General features: G+C 47.5%; 1 protein-coding gene across 2 annotated transcripts in view; it reads right to left on the bottom strand.

The window, feature by feature from the left end:
* The window catches only part of Rasgrf1 (Ras protein specific guanine nucleotide releasing factor 1), a 106,477-nt gene that overhangs the window by 75,651 nt on the left and 12,428 nt on the right, over positions 1-18,398 (bottom strand). For both annotated transcript variants that reach the window (XM_051140231.1, XM_051140232.1), the window contains exons 2-3: positions 13,779-13,885; positions 3,974-4,121 (exon numbers count right to left, since the gene is read on the bottom strand). In XM_051140231.1, the coding sequence (XP_050996188.1) occupies positions 3,974-4,121; positions 13,779-13,885 (255 nt within the window). The remainder of the gene's footprint in view (positions 1-3,973; positions 4,122-13,778; positions 13,886-18,398) is intronic.

Genomic DNA, 18,398 nt, shown 5'->3' with positions numbered 1-18,398 from the left:
AACCACACAGGTCCCAGATGACTATACAGTAGTGCATGCTGGATTGGAACAGGTGTACCTTGGGTACCTTGGGGCCATCAGAGTGTGGACAGGCCCTTCTATGTATGAGGACTGGCTATAACCCAATCTATGATTCTCTTCCAGGTTCTGCAAACCACGAGTCCCTTTTTATTTTACTGTGGTAAGATATAGCATACCATGTGAATCTCCCCCAGCCATGGGTAGTAGCATGTACATGTGTGGTGTGTGCATGTGTGTTCAGGAGAATGTGCACTGGTATGTTCCTGTATATGGAGGCCTGAGGTCTTTCCTTACTCGCTCTTTACCTGTACTTTTTGAGACCAGGTCACATTAACCCTGAAGCTCATCAGTTCAGGCATGTACCACCATGGCTAACTTGGCTTCTGGGGATCTGAACTCAGGTCCTTGTGCTTGCACGTCAGAGACTTTCCTGATGCAGCCAACTCCTTAGGACCCATCAACCATTTAAAAACAAAACAAAACAAAGGATTGTTTATGTATTTGTTTGCGTGTGTGTGCCTGTCCGTGTGTTTGTGGGGGCCGGAAGAGAACGTTCAAGAGTCAGTTCTCTCCTTCCACCATGTGGGGTCCAGGATTGAACTTACACTGTCAGGCTTGGAGGCAAGTGCCCTTACCTGATGAGCCATCTCGCTGCCCTCCCCCAGTGAACCGTTGTTCAGAGGTGTCCTGCCTATTTGTAACATGCAGCCAGCATCACCACCCCTCTCTGTGCTCCTCTTCAGATGGAAACTCTGTGCCCACTATCCAGTAAGTCCTGCCTCCTCCAGTGGCCGACAGACTCTGTGAATTTCCACATCTGTGAATTTTTACACTAGGAAGCTCATGGGCAGTCACTTGGTATTTGCTTAGCATTGCCCTCTTGGTGTTTTGTCTGTTTCGCAGCCTGTGTCAGAATTTTCTTTACACGCACTTTCATTATCCTTTGTTCCCATGTACTCCCTTCCTGCTGTCCTTCTATGCCACCCCTGGCCCTGTCACTGGTTTTCCTCCTTCTCCCAGATAGTCCCCCTCTCTGCTTTTTAACTATATGTATCCATCCCCTTCTTTCCCTTCAACTCCTTAAGATCTTATCGTCCCTTCTTATGATCCCCCTTTGAGTTTCATGACAGATACAACACACACACACAGAAACACACACATATGTAATCTTAAATCTAATTTCCAACATGTGGGACAACGTGCCGTATTTGCCCATTTCTGTCTTGTTTGACTTAATGCAGAGATACCCAGTTCTATTCATTTTCCTGCAAACATCATTATTTCATTATTCTTTATGGCTGCATAAAGTTCCACATTGTATTACGTGCTACGCTTTCTTTGTGCATCTATCTGCTGCCTCAACACCCCAGCTATTGTGAGTATGGCAGCAGTGAACGTGTATGAACAAGCGTCTCTGTGGTAGGCGACACTCACCTGTTGGGCTGTCCTTTATCTTTCTGACAAAAGCACACGGGGGAAGAGATCAGATCAGAGCTAGCAGCTTAGAGTGCGGCTCTGCTGGCTGCTCTCTCTCCTCTCCGGGTTACCGTGGAGCATTTCTTGGGATCAAAGTTCTCTTTGGAGCTTAACTACTTGTCCAGAAAGCTAATGTAGCCCCTGACATGACCCAGAAAACAGCCTCCATTTGTGTTATTTGGGGATCATAGAGAATCAAGACCAAGGGCTGGTGCCCAGGAGCAGCACACTGTAAGTCTATCTGAGACTGTCCCAGTGCACAAGTCAGTGAACATCTCACCAGGGCTCACACTCACATAGTGAGAAGAAAGAACTTTCTCATGAAGAAAAGCTACCCGGTCCCTCCCCCTGCTTTGGCCAGAGTTCCCTGGAGAGTGGTCTCATTCATTACAGCGCCTGGTGGCTAGCACAGGACCCAGCATGCAACACTGCCCTTGCTAGCTACAAAATTAAGTGAATTAAAAGCCGATCAGAGCCACAGTAGCTGCAAAAGCCTCAAATCACAGAAAGCTTCAGCAGTCCCCGAGCCCGGCACATCTGAAGGCAGACACTCAGGGGATTCTGTGGACACGGCTGCTGCCGGCAGGCTGCTCCCTTCTCAGAACACGAAGCTGTGTGCCCTCAAGGCCACTTGCTGAACCTCAGGATGAATGGCTCTCAAAAATGAACCATCGAAGCCTTTGAAAGTGGAGTGAGCAGTTGCTGGCTCTCCACTCTTAGGCGGCTAAAATTACCCTGGCTGGCCTTCGCCTGGAGAGTGTCTGAAAACATCTAGCTGGAATGTTCAGTGGAGAGAGGACCTGCTTGCCCGCTCTCTTTCTGCCCCTCCCCCTTTTCTCTCTGTACCACTTCTTTTTACTTTCTCCTCAACCCTAAATCTTAGAACATGTACATATTTACATGTTGAAATAAAATGATTCTTTTAGCCGGCACTCAAAAAGGCTGTAGTGTACACATGCATGCACGCGCGCACGCGCGAGCTCTGGGTAAGCTCAGAGGCTTCTACAGCTTGGTCAACACCTTCCTCCTGGCCTAATGGTCTTCACCGTCACACCAGCCTACTTTCTTGGCAAGTTTTGCTATTTGCACAGAGGGTGGTAGTGATGGGATTTGTTGGGGCTCTGCCCTCTGCACCTGACACACAAACCAATGAAAGATTTTAAGGCCAAGTACGGCCAGAATTTATTATACTTTCTGGCTTTCAAGCACCTTGTCAGGAGCGGGGCTCACACAGCCCCATCATTCCCCTGTTCACATTTTTACACAGCAGACTAGCAAGGAAGACATCTCCTCACTGCTATTGCCCTTCAGAGTCTGTGATCACTCACTCACCGAGCGCTTACAAGCTTTCGTGCCAGCAAGAGGGACTCAGTGGTAGAAGATGCAGCTCTACCGCTTATGCAGTTCTGACCAGGCTGCTGAAGTCAGACAGACAAGGGAGCTGGTGTGTCTGTTGGCACTGTGTTGTGCTTGAGAAATCCTTGTGAGCAGGCACAGAGCCTGCTCACAAGCTGGTCAGAAGCCCCACGGTGAGGTGGCTGTCCTCGGTAGGATTTGGCCAGGTGGAAAACGTGGCCATGAGAAAGGTATGCCAAAGAAGGGGGATACCATGCAAATGCCAGGTGGGTAGGGCAGTTCAGTGCTCTGGGATGCTGGGTGGTGGTGCTAGGCCACTGCACACTTGGGACCTGGGCAAGAGAGTGAGGTCTGCAGTGGGTGAGCATAGATGTTTCATGAGTGAATGACTGACTGTCACCCCGCACGCAGCTCTTGGCCAGGGAGTTAGAAATTGGGTGATGGGCCACAGTCCTTCCCTGCTCTCTCTCTCTCTCTCCCTCCTTCCCTCAGTCCCTCCTTCTCTCTCTCTCTTTCTTTGTGTGTGTGTGCGTGTGTGTTCTGTGTTGGTCTAACAGAGTCCTCGGAGCTTCTCTCTAGAGTAGGATGGAGCCCAGAAAGAGCCAGGAGAGTTAGAAAGAGGACAATTTTGGGCTAGCCTCTGGAAGACTGTCATTGGCTCTGTACAGAGTAGAAAGACTAACCGAAGGATAGGAGCCTGCGATTTGCCATTTGGTACTTGTGTATCGGTGTAGGCACAGAGAGAGCCCACAATAATTCTTACAGGTGATATGGCACCTCCCGAAACTAAGGCTGACAATTAGTGACAGCTCATGTGTTCTTGAACCATCTAATAACTTGTCCATAAACTGTCACTCTGCCTTGTCACTTAGCCAGGTCATAGCTAAGACCCTGCATTGTGTGAAACAACTCAGGAGCATAGAAGTGGGGACATGCTCCCGGTGGCACTTGGTAAACAAGAGGTGGCATCCAAACCAAGTCTGAGTGCTGGATCACCCCTCTTAGCTCCCACCACCTCATCCTAAGCTTGAGGTCAGAGACTGAGCTTGTCCACCCTGTGCCCCCTGTGTCCTGTAGAAATCGGGATGGATCTGGTCTGGGGACCCCAGCTTGCAGTCACCTCCGCCTTCAGTCGCTCGATCTCGATCTCGCCATCCTCAATCTGCTGTCGCAGCTGCTTGGCCACCGTCTTCTCTGTCTCTACTATCTGCAGCAGGTGCAGGTACTTCTGCATGAGCGCCTCGTGCTCCGTGGCCAGTGTCCTGTAGCTGGGGACAGAGGTGCATAGCGGGTGAGATGCTGCCCTTTGACTCTGGGCCCTATACACCCCACTGTATAGCGACTTTTGGTTGCTCTATTAGCCTTTCTCTCTTTGTTACGCACTTTATCTGTTTCTGTCTCTTTCTGTCTCTCTGTCTAATACACACACACACACACACACACACACACACACACACATACACACACACACACACATTCCTGGGACTTTGTCTAGATAGATTTGCATTTTGAAACGTATCCCCAACACCCTTCCCTAACTCCACCCTCCTTCTTAGGCTACTGGGAGTCTGCTGAAATATCACCTCCAGGAAGCCTTGGTGAACTCCAGGGATCCTTTTCAGCACCTGAGCTTCTAGTATCATGGTGATGGAGGGTGGATATACCGTGCACCTAAAAAGTACTTAGCGGACACTTGCTGCATGTAAGGATGACTACAGATGCATGCGTCAGGCTTTGTGGGGTATTCAGAGGACAAGTAAGCACAGGCATCTCATTGTTTGGATGATGCCTGAAAACATTGCACGGGACACAGTAGTGTCAAACGTTGAGTCACAGGGTCTTAGTGTATGACACCGAGGAGAGAGTCAATAATAAGGACTTGTGACCAGGGGAGACTTCCAGGGAATACAACCCAAAGTTGGAGCTGAGGTTTCCTTGGGTATGTACCCACTACAGGGCAGCCCTGGGTAGGGAGCTTGATATTAGGTAGGGAACACACATCTCAGTGTGTTTGTGAAGGTATTTCCAGAGATGATTAGTGAAGGGCTGGGGGGCAGGAGGGGACTTGCTTTAGCTGTGGATGGTGCCATCCCATTCACAGTTGGGAGGAGGTCCAGCAGGAACCAAAGGGGAAGAAGGAGGGATCTTATCAGCTAGGACATTCTCTCTGTCTGCCTTCTGGTTGCCATGGAACGAACGAGCAGCTCCATTCGGTCTATCCTACCGCAGCCCCAGAAACAACAGAGCCAAGAAATGGAGGACCGAAGCTGCAGAAACCATGACCAAAATAAAGCTTTCCTACCTGGGGTTGTCCTCTTAGGCGTGTGTCACTTTCTTTCCCACTTGCTCAGCATGTTTTAACTGAAAGGATAGCTCACCCAGTGTCTCCTAGTGCTCTCTTCATCCCAGCATTAGCTCTTAGCACCCGTAACAACTGCTCCCTGCTCTGGGTTCACCTGATATCTCCTGCTCGTGACAGCAATGGACACTTTTTATTCTGGAGGCTTCTTGCGTAACCGTGAAGTCCTGCACATAGCTGGTCAGTGGGATCAAGCTGTGGAGGGAGGGTCTTTGTCTCAGCCCCAGGAGCCTGCTGACAGGCTCACAATTACTCCGTGACACTCAAGGTTTTAGGTGAGACTCTTCACCCTGCAGCAATGAAGGGCTGCACCAAGGTGCTGAAGTGGACAGGGCAGCTACAGAGGGCCTTGCTTTCTGATGGTGCTACAAGACACATTCGTGGGAGGAGGCTGACAGCAGCCATATCCTAAGGGTGGGAGGATAAAGCAGGAAAGGCTTGCTCCGTGAGGCTCAAGACAGCTGTGGCAAGGAAGGGGTCCAGGGATCTGGGGAAGAACCCCCAATCCAGGGAACTGATCCCTGTCCTTAGCGCTGCCCTTTCTTAAGTAACATGCCTTGAGAGAAGTGGTTCCATTATATAACACTGTTAGATTAAAATGGCGATCTGGGTGCTTCTCTTCTGAAAATGAACACAGACAGGAAGGTCTTTCCAACTTCCTACGACATTCAATTGTCTTCACTTGCAAGCAAAATTCAATTGAGAGCAAGGAGTCTGTTTTCACACCATCCTGCCTCTCTGCTCAGGGGTGCAAAACACAGCTTCTTCATTAGTCTAGTCTTACTAATGGCAGACACCCCAGTGCTTTGCGCAGGAGTCTCATTGGCAGGTGATCTGCCTGCCTTGCTTCTCCCCCATTCTTTGCCTTTCCTCACCATCTTCTTTCTTTTCTCTTTTTCTGTCCCATCCCCCTCTCTCACCTTCCCCCTTTTCCATCTCTTTGATTCCCTCTTTCCCCTTCCCTTCCCTATTCTCCTCATCCTTCTACCTCTCTTTTCTCCTCCCCTCCACCTCTCCCCTCTCCTTTTCCCTTTCTCCTCCTCTCCCATTATGCTTTGAATGTGTCAGGAAACAAACACAGATAAAGTTGGGGCCAAGAGCAGCAAGGTTGCTGCAGAGATCATTAACACTGTTAAAAAGAGGCCACTGGGCTAGTGAGATGGCTCAGTCAGTAAAGTGTCTGCCCCACAAGTGCGCGTGTCTGTCTGTCTGTCTGTCTGTCCAGGTCTCTCACAGGATGGGAGGTCACTGAGTAGGCTAGGCTAGATCTGCCTATCTCTGCCTCCCCAGTGCTGGGATTCCAAGCACACGCAGTCAGTTTGGCTTAGAGATTGAACTAAGTCCCTCATGCTTGTGGGAAGCCCATGGTAGTATTTGGTGCAGTCAGTTTGGCTTAGAGATTGAACTAAGTCCCTCATGCTTGTGGGAAGCCCATGGTAGTATTTGGTGTTAGTCACAGGACACTGGTTCTGGAGCTATTTAGAATGTGAGAGTTGTGGGCCACAAAGGTATCCACCCAGATGTCAAAAGAAGTCCTGGGAAGCTAGGAAACATGGGAAGGTCAGAGTCCCTCCCTGTTGGGCAGTCCTGGAGAGGGTGAAGTTGTGAGAGTTAAAGATGAAGTTTTGGAGCCCTCAGAAACTTGGAGGTGCCAAGAATGTGGGACATCTGATGAGAGTATTTAGAAGTCAACAGGGGCGTCTGAGAGGCTACACTGAGGAGCTAGCAGTTGGCAGACAGCCTTAGGCATACAGAGAGGGAGAGGGGCCATGGCTAGGTAAAAAGATGCTGAACTTTCAAGATGGCAGGCTTCTTCCTCACTCCCCCCACCCCCCGCCCCCAGCAACCCGACCCAAGACAAACCCCTGACAGCTTAAAACAAAGGCTTTGTGTATTTTTTTCTCCTGTCAGTAGGGCCTCCTTGCTGATGGACTGGCTCAAGGAACCCAAGGCTGTACAAAGGACATGCCTACATAACAACTGTGGGCCCAATAGTCATCGTTCTTCCTTCAAACTGAGCAGCCCGATGCTAGGGAAGGGAGACCCTTCACTGACTTTAAAAATGCCCCATACCTCAAGCAGAGCCTCTGATGCAGCTTCCCTGGTCCTCATTCTGCTTGGCAGAGGGTCCTTTCTCTGTGTGCTTGCCCTGTATACGCATTTCCTCCCCTCTCACAAAAGCCCTTCTCGACCGCTTGAAATATAGACTCCTTTTACTCCCCAGCTGCACACTTCCTCCAATTGGACCCAACCACAGCTTCTCCTACCTTCCAACAGTCTATTCAGTGATGACCTCACCAAGGCTCCTTCCACTCATTAGGTCAGAACCTATTTGAGAAACTCCCTGCTGGTACCAGGTGTGGTAGAGAATCACCCCCCCCCACCCCCACCCCTGGCCCCACCTGCCTTTTAATTCTTTAACTGACAAAGGAAACGAACACAGTCATGTCCCCTAGATGGTATCAATAAGAGCTACAGACAGAAAAGACTATGGGGGCAGGACTTTCCAAGCCCTCTGGAGCTCATCCTATGGCCTGGATCCTGGACATACTCATAACAGGCCCTGGCCACCCAGACGTGGAGCTACATGGCATAATATTTTCTGGCTGGGTGTTGGCCTTGCTCTTCTTTTCTATGGCTCGTGTCCTCTTTGGAAAGGAGGAGGTCCCATCACCACGTGTTAGAAGTACATGGCTTCCTTTTTTGTGTTATAGGTGCCTTGAGTCATTGAAGAGTTTGGACTTAGACCTCTGAGAAATTCTGGGACTATTAAGACAAGGGACCTTTGGGGGACAGAGGAAATATGCTTCACACTGTGAGACGGTCATGGGCCTTTGGGGGCCAAGGGAAGAATATTATACTTTAGTCGGAATGTTCCTCAGGAGCTGATGTTTCAAGGCTTGGTGGCCGGCAGATGGGCCTCGGGGAGCAATCACGAGGGCCCTGACCCAATCAGTGGACTGAGCCTTGGCGAATTCATCATTGACTGGACCATGGGGAGGCAGGAGAAGCTGTGGATGGTTAGCTCTAACCAGAGGAAGTGGGCAGCTGGGGACCAAGTCTGTGAAGGACATATAGCTTGCCCTCAGCTCTTGGTTCTTTTTCTCTGCTTCTTGGTGCCATGAGGGGAGCAGTTCCCCTCCACCGTAACCCTTTTGATAAGGTGTTTCTATCCTAGCTGGGCGGTGGTGGCACACGCCTTTAATCCCAGCACTCGGGAAGCAGAGGCAGGCAGATTGCTGTGAGTTCGAGGCCAGCCTGGTCTACAAAGTTAGTCTAGGACAGCCAAGGCTACACAGAGAAACCCTGTCTCAAAAAACCAAAAAAACAAAACAAAACCAGAACAAACAAACAAAAACCCCAGAACAAAACAGAAACAAAAATAAAAAGAAAAACAAAAAAAGATGTTTCTATCCTAATACGGAGCCAGCCAATTGCAGCCTCAAACCATGAGTAAGTCTTTTGTTGCTTTAAGCTGATTATTTCAGGTATTTGGTAAGATCATTGAAAAGAGAAAAAACCCAACACCCCTTTTCCGCCCTTCCTTCCTTTTCTACCTACCCCACCCCATCCCTTTCTTTCTCTTTCCCTGCTCCTTCCTCTTTCAGAACCCTTCAAGAGGAAACTGACTGAACCACATCTGGTGTGTACACTGTTTTTATGAATTCATAGGCTTTGAGAGGTAGAAATTCAGGGCTCATGAAAGGTTGACGTATGACTTACTCAATGCTGACACCAAAGTCTAGGGGCGAGAAGCAATTTGCTCAGAACAACAGTTGGTCAGTGTCAAAGCTGGAGGTGGAATTGGCCATAGGGCCTGAGAGTGCATTTCATCCCCTCAGACCGCCCCCCCCCCCCGGCCTGGCATCTAGTGCTCATACACTACTGAGGCATCCCATAATACTAGACTATGATACGTACAGTGTGAGAGAACATTGTGTCTCTGCATGGTATTAATACACCACAGTGCTTATTTTTGTACATGGAATGTTTCTATTAAGTATATGTAAATAAAAACTAAATTGGGAATATGTAAAAATACTTCACAGTCAATATGGCTGTGGCAGAAAGCCAGTTGCTGCTGCTGCTGCTGCTGCTGCATATACACCTACACACACACACACACACACACACACACACACACACACACACACACGCTTGTAGAATTTGGTCTTCCAAGTTGATAGTCTCTCGTAAAAGGAAGGGGTGGGAAGGGGCGCTGGATCCTCACTTGGGATTGCAGTGCATCCCCCTAGTCATTTTTGCATGTGTCCTTGGTGTTAAAGTTCAGAGAAGGGGGCTTCTGTGTGGATATGGGGCTGTCATGATCTATGCTGAGTGAAGACTTTCCAGTGTGGGCGCTTGACAGTGCTGCCAGCAATCACTCACCACTCTGTAACTGAGCCCAATAAATTCACTAGCTTCCCAGGGTGAGCCATGTAGAACTGTTCCTTGGTTTTTTTGGTTGGGATTTTACAAAGACAGGGTGGACGTTATTTGTTTCTTCCCAGGGAAGGAATTCTTGCAACACATGCACATCCACACATATGCATGCTTTTACATTCCCTCTCTGTCTCTGTCTCTGTCTCTGTCTCTCTGTCTCTCAGTTCAATGACCTAACCCTGATTTCAGCGTCACAAGGCTTCAGGCAGAAATCTCAGGTGAGCCTGGACTTCTGCTCCACAGAGATGCAAGCTAATGAAGGGATATTGCATGCTGACAAGTCTGTGCTCGTTTGTTATGCAGCAACAGGACAGTGAAACATTCTAATACTTATCATTTGTTTTTAGAACGTGAGGCTATTCAGTGCACATGTTGTGGAAAACACAGATCCTAATGTCACAATGTAACACACACACACACATACACACACACACATACACACACACATACACACACACGCACACACACACACACACACACACACACACACACACACACACACACACACACACACACACACCTTTCTAGGGAACTCGCCTGGCAACCTGTTAGCAACCTAGGACTCCTATCTTCACTGGTTTGTATGTACATCCTTCTTTAACAATGCAGTGCTGTTCCTCCTTTCCTTAACCACCACCACCAAGCTAAGATTCTATTCACTCAAACTCTAATTATGGTCTATGGAGTAGGAAGGTCAATCTGGCCTGAACTAGTTTTGGGTGCATTTGCAATAAGGCAAACGGCAAGCTGTTCTTTTTTCTTTTCTTTTCTTTTCTTTTCTTTTCTTTTCTTTTCTTTTCTTTTCTTCTCGGAGACAGGGCTTCTCTGTGAAGCCTTGGCTGTCCTGGATTCACATTGTAGACCAGGCTGGTCTCAAAGTCACAGAGATCCACCTGCTTCTGCCTCCCTGAGTGCTGGGATTGCAGGCATGCACCACCATGTCTAGCTCTGTGAACTGTGATCTTAAAGTGATTTTTTTTAGGGATAATCCCATATTTGCCACCTTATGACTATACAAAATTGGGTACACATATAATTAAGATCAAATAAATTATGGAAAAGGACACATGTAGTAGAAAAGAGGTTCTATAATTTAATATATCAACCAAGACCAAAAAAAACCCCACTCATACCCTTAATCAACAAACACGCATCCTTTATTTTAACCCATAAAAGGAAGTGCCAAACAGTAATTGGGTCTTGATTTTACTCTTGGGGCCTGTTGTCACTCTTGAGAGAGTATCTGACCTAGCCTATTGCTTTGACACTTTTGCCACTTTGTGTATTTATTTTAGTTCTTTGAATAAGAGACCAAGAACTTGGACAAACCTGGCCCAGGTTGCAAACACCATTAACAGTTTGAGCAAATTGTGATAAAAATCATAAACCTTAATCAAGACAAAGATAATTTCTAGCCCCCAGGAAGCTCTTTCCACCCTAGAAGTGACTGCTACTCTGGCTTCTGTCATGCTGGTTAGTTCTGTTTGATCTAGAATTTCATATAACTGGAATCATATAGCACATATTTTTTTTTGCTACATCTACTCAGCATATTGATTTTGAAATCCATCCATCTTGTTGTGTATAACTGTAGTTGATTCATGTTTATTTCTTAGCAATATTCCATTTTGTGGATTCACCAGTGGTTTGTTTATATATTACCTTGGTTATAGACAGCATAGCTGATGGCTGTGCATAAAGCCGTTATGAACATTTACATAGGAGACTCTTGAGGTCATTTCTAATTCCTCTTAGATAGGTACTCAGGAATGGACGACTGGATAACAGAGCATATGGTAAGCAGCTGCCTATCCATGTCCCAGGTTGGTTGTACTGTTTACACACTCTGGTACTACCTGAGTGCTGTGGTAATTACACATTTAGTGTTCCAGCATTTAGTATTGCCAGCTTTCATCACTTTAGCCACCAACTATTATTGCACTGTCGCTAAAAATTGTTTGTATTGATTCTGCATTGATGAATAATGAATTAAAATTCTAATGCAGTGTCCATAGGACAGCTCAGCAGGTGTTCACCTCATGCTCCATCACTCGAGTTTGATCTCTAAATGCCACATGGTGGAAGAGAAAGCCAACTCCCTGTAAGTTTCCTACGACCTCCACATGTATGCTGTGACATGTGTGGCCCCCACAAGGTAAACAAACAGATACAAAAGAAAACCCCTCTAATGCTAAAATGCTTACAAAGTCCTTCCATGTAAATAATTTCATTTGTTTTTCAAATGGAATGTTTGACCTCAGAAGCAAACCCTGTTTGTTTGTGGTTCTGCTCTGATGATAGGGGACTGAGGTCTGATTGCTCTCCCCGAATCTCGGTTCTTCTTCATTCATTTTGTCTTGAACAACCCTGGTGATTCCTACTCTAAGTCATGGCTCTGGTCATGCTACCCTCCTGCTGTAAGCCCTCCAGTGGCTCCCATGGTTTACAGAGGAAAGGTCAGGGGATTTGAGGTCATTTATGATCTTATGACAGTCAGTTGTAGACCTTATATGCTTTGAAAATTTTTTATATTAGCGTGTGTGTGTGTGTGTGTGTGTGAGAGAGAGAGAGAGAGAGAGAGAGAGAGAGAGAGAGAGAGAGAGAGAGAGAGAGAGAGAGAGAGAGAGACAGAGAGACAGAGAGAGAGACAGAGAGACAGAGAGACAGAGACAGAGACAGAGACACAGAGACACAGAGACACAGAGACACAGAGACAGAATATGACTACCCGTAAAAGCCAACATTCTCTCTCTCCTTTCACCAAGTGGGTCCCAGTGACTGACTCAAGTCCTCAGGCTTGGTGTGATGCACTGTCATCTGCTGATCCATCTCACAGGCCCTCATCTGCATTTTAACATCTAAGCTTTATCTCCTGTTTAGTCTTGAAATTATCTTCTATGTATCAGTGTTTTATTTTTTAATTTTTATTTTTTTGGTTTTTTTTTTTTTTTTTTTTTTTTTTTTTTTTTTTTTTTTTTTTTTTTTTTGAGACAGGGTCTTTCTGTGTAGCCTTGGCTGTTCTGGACTCGCTTTGCAGACCAGGCTGGCCCCAAACTCACCAAGATCCACTTGCCTCTGCCTCTCGAGTGCTGGGACTAAAGGTGTGTACCACCACCGCCTGGCTTGTATCAGCATTTTAAATAAAAGATTCTTTTGAGCGAGGTGTTGTTGTTGAGATGCTCATATTTAAACCCACTAAATCTTCTTTCCCACCCTTTACTCAAGCCTCAATGGAACTCTACCTCTACCTGTTTCTCCCTGCAGATGGATGTCTCTCACTAAACTGTCTTATCTTCTGGGGGAATACTTGTGAGACAGCCAGCTGTAGCTACTTAGCACTTTGCACTGGACCTGTGTCTATTGGTTCTTCTAGTAGAATCTGGTTTCTTTAGCTAAGGCTGGATGCTCTTTGTGGACAGAAATGGAGATGGCGTGACCTTAGGGTTAAGTCATTGCTAGAGTCACCATATGGGTGTCAAGGATCCATCTATCCATCCATTCTTCTATCCTCCACATATACTTCTATCATCCTTTACTCACTCATCACTAATTTTACATTAATCACCAACTTTCAGCCTCCAGACTTCTGTCCAATCCTCCATCCTTCCATTCTTTGCATTCTTCCAACTCACACCTGATGGATACCTTTTCTCCACTTTTATCAGCCATTAAGAATGCAGAGTTCCAAGTAGTTTCTGACCTCAGAAGTCCACATTTTTTTTTTTGGAACAGTAGACACAATAATGCTCTTATTATTTTCTAGGTCAACAAGATCAATCATCTGTCTAGATGGTCAGCTGTGTGGTGCTACCCTTGACAGTGTTTTGGCTCTGCCAGGGTATGGTTAGTTTTGGTTCAGAAAGAAGAGTGGTCTGATTCATGGTCACATATCAAGTTCATGGCTGCACACATTAGAGATGGGGCTTAGGGTTAGAACAGGGTGTGAGTCTTCAGTGTTCTCACTCTCTGGGGTGGCCAAGACTGGATCCCATCAAAAGATGTTTTTCCAGCATTTACACACTCCTCTCCTCCTTTCCCACATCCTTGTCCTGAGGCTTGGACTTGTAGACGTTTGCTTGCTTTGGTCCCGTCTGCCTAGACAGTTTGGCAAGGTGAGACATACCTGGCATGAGCAATTGCTGCCACCCACTCGTCACAGTCCTTTGCATCTTCAGTCCTCAGTTCCAAGGCCTTCTGGTTCTCATGGGTGAAGTTCACTGTGAAGTAATGCTGCACCAAGGAGAAGACACAGACACTCTAGTTACCAGGATGTCTACAAGCCCCATAGCATTCCCAGCTGCCAAGTGGAGTTCCTGCTGCATCAGCAGCTGGGCCCAGATGTATTCTTTGTGATCACTGGATGCCATTCTATTCAGTAGTGTCAAGTGCTCAATCAAAAAGGCTTTTGTGTGATGTAACAAAAACTTATGCTATGATAAGGAGGCAAACCCCACAAAACCTATTTGCCAACCAATTCCAAAGGGGGGAAAAGAAAAGAAAAGAAAAAAAAAGTCAGTTAGAAACCATCAGGCACTCTGGAAGAACAGCAGGGGAAACACACCAAGAGAACATCTCCATGGGGTACTGGGTACCAATTCAATGCAGCATGCCTTTAATTACTCCATGGAAACTGACTAAGCACTCATCTAGATGCTGGGGCGACAGAAGTGAATCAATGGTACAGTTCGCAGGAAATCTCACTGTAAGCCACTTCTACGCCAGGCACAGGTGTCTGACTTAAAGCTGAGTCAACGGTGGGGCCAGGCTCTCTGATGTCTCTAGGAATCTGAGGAGCCAGATAAGAGACACCCAGCTAGGGTCGTCCATAAAGATCTCTAAACAACACCTGGCGTGTGCAGTAATTGATGCCATATGATCAATGCATGCCAAAGGTAAAAGGGACTGTGGGGCACAGAGGAAGCCTGCCACAGATTCCACCCTGGGAGACAAAGAGGAGCTTCTCAGAGGATGTGCCCTGGGCCCTGGTTCCTTTTCAAGTTGCCTAGAAGACCGTGGGTGACAACACGGGTACCTGGAGCCCATGGCCCATGAGAGTAGAAGAGATGCACTGTGCGGATGGATTAAAGGCAGAGGGGACTCAGGGGTACATAACACAAGGTGAGGGGAACCAGGGTAATGTCCTAGTTTCTGGTTTGAGTACCCAAAGTGACACAGACAGGGGTCTATGGGTGGATTGGAGGCTAGGATGGGTGGGAGATGGGCGTAGAGAGTGTGAGTTTCCAGAGATAGCCTTGAGGTCAGGAGAAAAGCTGAAGTCATTCAGAAGGAGGGAGAATTCCAAGTTGGGGGCTACCTACTTTGTCTCTTGGAAAGAAGCAGAGTAGGATATAAAGAGGGGGGCCTTGGGCTTGACCTCTGGAGGGTGTGCCATACAGGAAGCCTGTGCTTTGGTCCCTTGGTGTCCAGGTGGCAGGAGGCAGCAGCACAAGGTGAGATGTGTAAACTAATTTTAGTGTCCAACTGGTACTGTATTTTTAAATGCCATTCTAGTCTTGTGTGTGTGTGTGTGTGTGTGTGTGTGTGTGTGTGTGTGTGTACGAGCGTGTGTGTGTGTGTGTGTGTGTGTGTGTGTGTGTGTGTGTGTTAGGGGGTAGGGGGAAGACTTGTTGCAGAGTTAGTTCTATTCCTTGTTTCCTAGGAAACAGATTACCGGGTCTGTAACATGAAATGTCAGCTCCAGCCTCGAACGACTGAAGGAAAGCTCCAGTGGGCAACAGCCCTGTGGGAAGGAAGCAGGTTGAGAGAGGAGCTGCAGGTGGCCACTTAGCTCCTTCCTCATCTCAGGAAAGGAGCCTATAAATGTACATCTTGTATGATGTTATTTTTGTCCCATATCCACAAAGTGCTACAGGCATGATCTACTTTCCAGCTGACACCCTAGACACTTAGAGAAGCCATGTAAGTGGAGAGCAAAGGAGCCAGTTGCCTCACCTCCTACTCCTCAGGGCCTGGCCTTTGCCACTGGGATGCAGATCTGTGGGCACATATTTCATTTTCCTTATTTTTCCTCTCCAATGTTGGAGCCTCAGAGATGCATTGAGCCATGCATGGACCTTAGATTTCTCAAGGCCAGGACCTGGGTCCTAATGGTTTGGAGGATTCTCAGCCCTACCCTGTGCTGGTTCTAAGTGAACAATAAATGGATGAAGAAGGGGACGAGGGGGGGGGGGATGATGAGTGCTCCACCCTACCCTGTCTCTGAGGGCTCTGTAAGGCACGAGACATGCTGTAGCTCTTTCTTGGCTCACATTAATAACGACCAGACACAATTCTTCCTCTGCGCATGCCCCACACCTGCCACAATGTTGAATCTAGCAAAGCATCCCCATGAAGAAGGCAAGAATGTAAGTGTATTGCTGTTGGTTAGCTGGAGTCTGGATCTGATGTTTTCTTTTTAGTATCACCAAGACGGGCTCCCCCAAATAATGCAGAGCTCAGGGATGGGCACTGAGGATAGAATTTTCTCTGTGTTCCAGGATGGAGAGTAGGGAAATTTCTGAGGAAGCAGGTTCTTTTGTTAAAGTAAGAGGAAGGAGAGGTTGTTTTGTTTTGTTTTGTTTTGTGGAGGTGTGAGAACAGCCAAGATTATGGATGCCCCTGGGTCTGAAAATGAGGGAAGGGAAGGATTTAGAGGACAGAGGACAGAGAAGGCACTCTCTTTTGCAGCTTACTGGAACCTTGAGGTCAGTGAGCTAAGAAAGCCTTGGTCATTGCTGCTCCCCTTTCCCCTTCCAGTGTCATGTTGTGAAGCTCAGGCATTTGCAAACATTGGCAGAGTTTTATAGTAAAGCCGACATAAGCTACCATCTGGGCTCCTGTTGTCCTCTGCAGCCCCAGAGGACAACCTTGGCCTTCATGAGTCGCTCCTGGTGAGTTGTTAATCTAGATGGAAGATTCCTCCCCACAGTTTGGCACAGCTGCCCAAGAGTGGTGGAAACACCTTCCCACACCACAGAATGGCTCTTCAAAGTCCTCGACTGGTAAGAATGGTATGGGCACGTTGTTTGGACTTGGGAAACATCTGGTGCTAAGTGCAGAGGGCATGTGCTTCTGGTTTAACCATTTCCTACCTCCCACTGGTGTGAGGGCTAGTCTGTGACAGGCTCAGGTGTCCCCTTGATCTGGGGCTTGGGAAAATGAGAACAAGTAAGAGTCAGGGTTGCAATGATGTGGCTCTATAGTCCAGTTTGGGTCAAAGAGTGCGTTCTCCTGTGCCCTGCATAAGGGGCAGCCCTACCTGGGACAAAGCATGACAAAAGGAAGGGGACAGGTATATTTCTTCCAGCCTCCGTTTTTTTTGTGTCAGAGGGAGCCTGCATTTGGAAGGCTGCTTTCTCCCCTTTTGTACTTTGTGTATATGTGTTTATGTGTGTGTGTGTGAACGTGAGTGTGTGTACCTATGCGCAATTTGTGTGCAGACTGGAGGCTGACTGTCTGCTTTCCACCTTAAGTTCTGAGACAGGGTCTCTTACTGAACCTTCTTCCCATCTTCTCTGTCCCCGGCACTGGGATTACTCCTGGGCCACCAAACCCAGCTTTTTCATGGGCCCTGGGGAATCCAAACTCAGCTTCTCATGCCTGCGCGGCAAACACGTCACTCACTGACCCACCTTCCCAGCCTCTTTATTTTATTTTGAGAGGAAGAAATGGCTGTAATTGGAGGATAGCAATGAAAAGTCCAGTGGCCTTTTTTCTGTTTGTTTGTTTTTGTTTGTTTGTTTTGATAAATGCTATGCCAGCATGTCTTGCTAGATACATAACTTTGAGAATTACTCAGCAGATTTTATCCCTGTTTCTTCATCTATGCAATGGGCACAACGGGGCTCTCTTTCCCTTTTCTCAGTTCTCATAAGGTCCGATTGAGAGAATGCTGGTGCCACAAATATGTCCCCAGTGCCTGTTTGCTGCTCTTTTGCTCTTCTTCCGATTTTTATAACACCCCCCGCCCCCAGCAGTCTTGTTGTACAAAACAGCTGAGCCTAAATCAGAGAAGGCATTACTTGGGTGGTATGCTCTGCTGCAGATGTGGGATAAAAATATTGCTATCTTTCAAGGCCTTGATCCAGGCTAGAAATTTGGGGCAAAGTTTGGGACAGCATTAAATGTATAGAGCTACTGAGGGTCTGACGTGCCCATCTCATGGGGTGGCCACTGACAGACAGCACAGGAGCATATTGAAAACTCATTCTGAGCCTTCCCCATGGGACACAAACCACCATATCTTTTGCTGGTCCCCACCCCCTGGAGGGTAGCCGCACCCTCAGGTTTGCTCACACTGCATTTATAAGGAGACAAGAGGAAGGTAGAGAGGAGATGATTGCCACAGCAGCTCTGCCTTCAGTAGTGGCTCTCATGACCCAGGGTAAGGCTGTCTCCTGCCACTGTGTCCCGTACAGTGAGCAAAGCTCCTGGCTCAAATGAGCCAACGCTCTGCAAAGAGCCACATCTTCTTTCTGCTCTTCCCATGCCCATCCCATCCCACCCCTGCCTCTCCCACCCTCATCTAGATCTTTTCATTCTCCGCTGGTCAGGATTCCTCTTCTTTTCAGTGCCTACTCCTTACATCCCTACTCCTTACATGAGGGGTGGATGCCAAGGTCAGTGTGGTCTGGTTCTATTTCCTCTCCTGTCTGAGGATAATCCTCTGTTTCCAAAATTCCTGGTGCCCATGTCAAATGTCCACGGCTGAAGTCAGGTAAGGAGATCTTGAGCCCTGAGAAGC

This window comes from Acomys russatus, chromosome 32, assembly GCF_903995435.1.
Source record: "Acomys russatus chromosome 32, mAcoRus1.1, whole genome shotgun sequence".
Classification (NCBI taxonomy): domain Eukaryota; kingdom Metazoa; phylum Chordata; class Mammalia; order Rodentia; family Muridae; genus Acomys; species Acomys russatus.
Note: the sequence above shows the minus strand (reverse complement) of the source record. Positions and strands in the feature narration are given on the sequence as shown.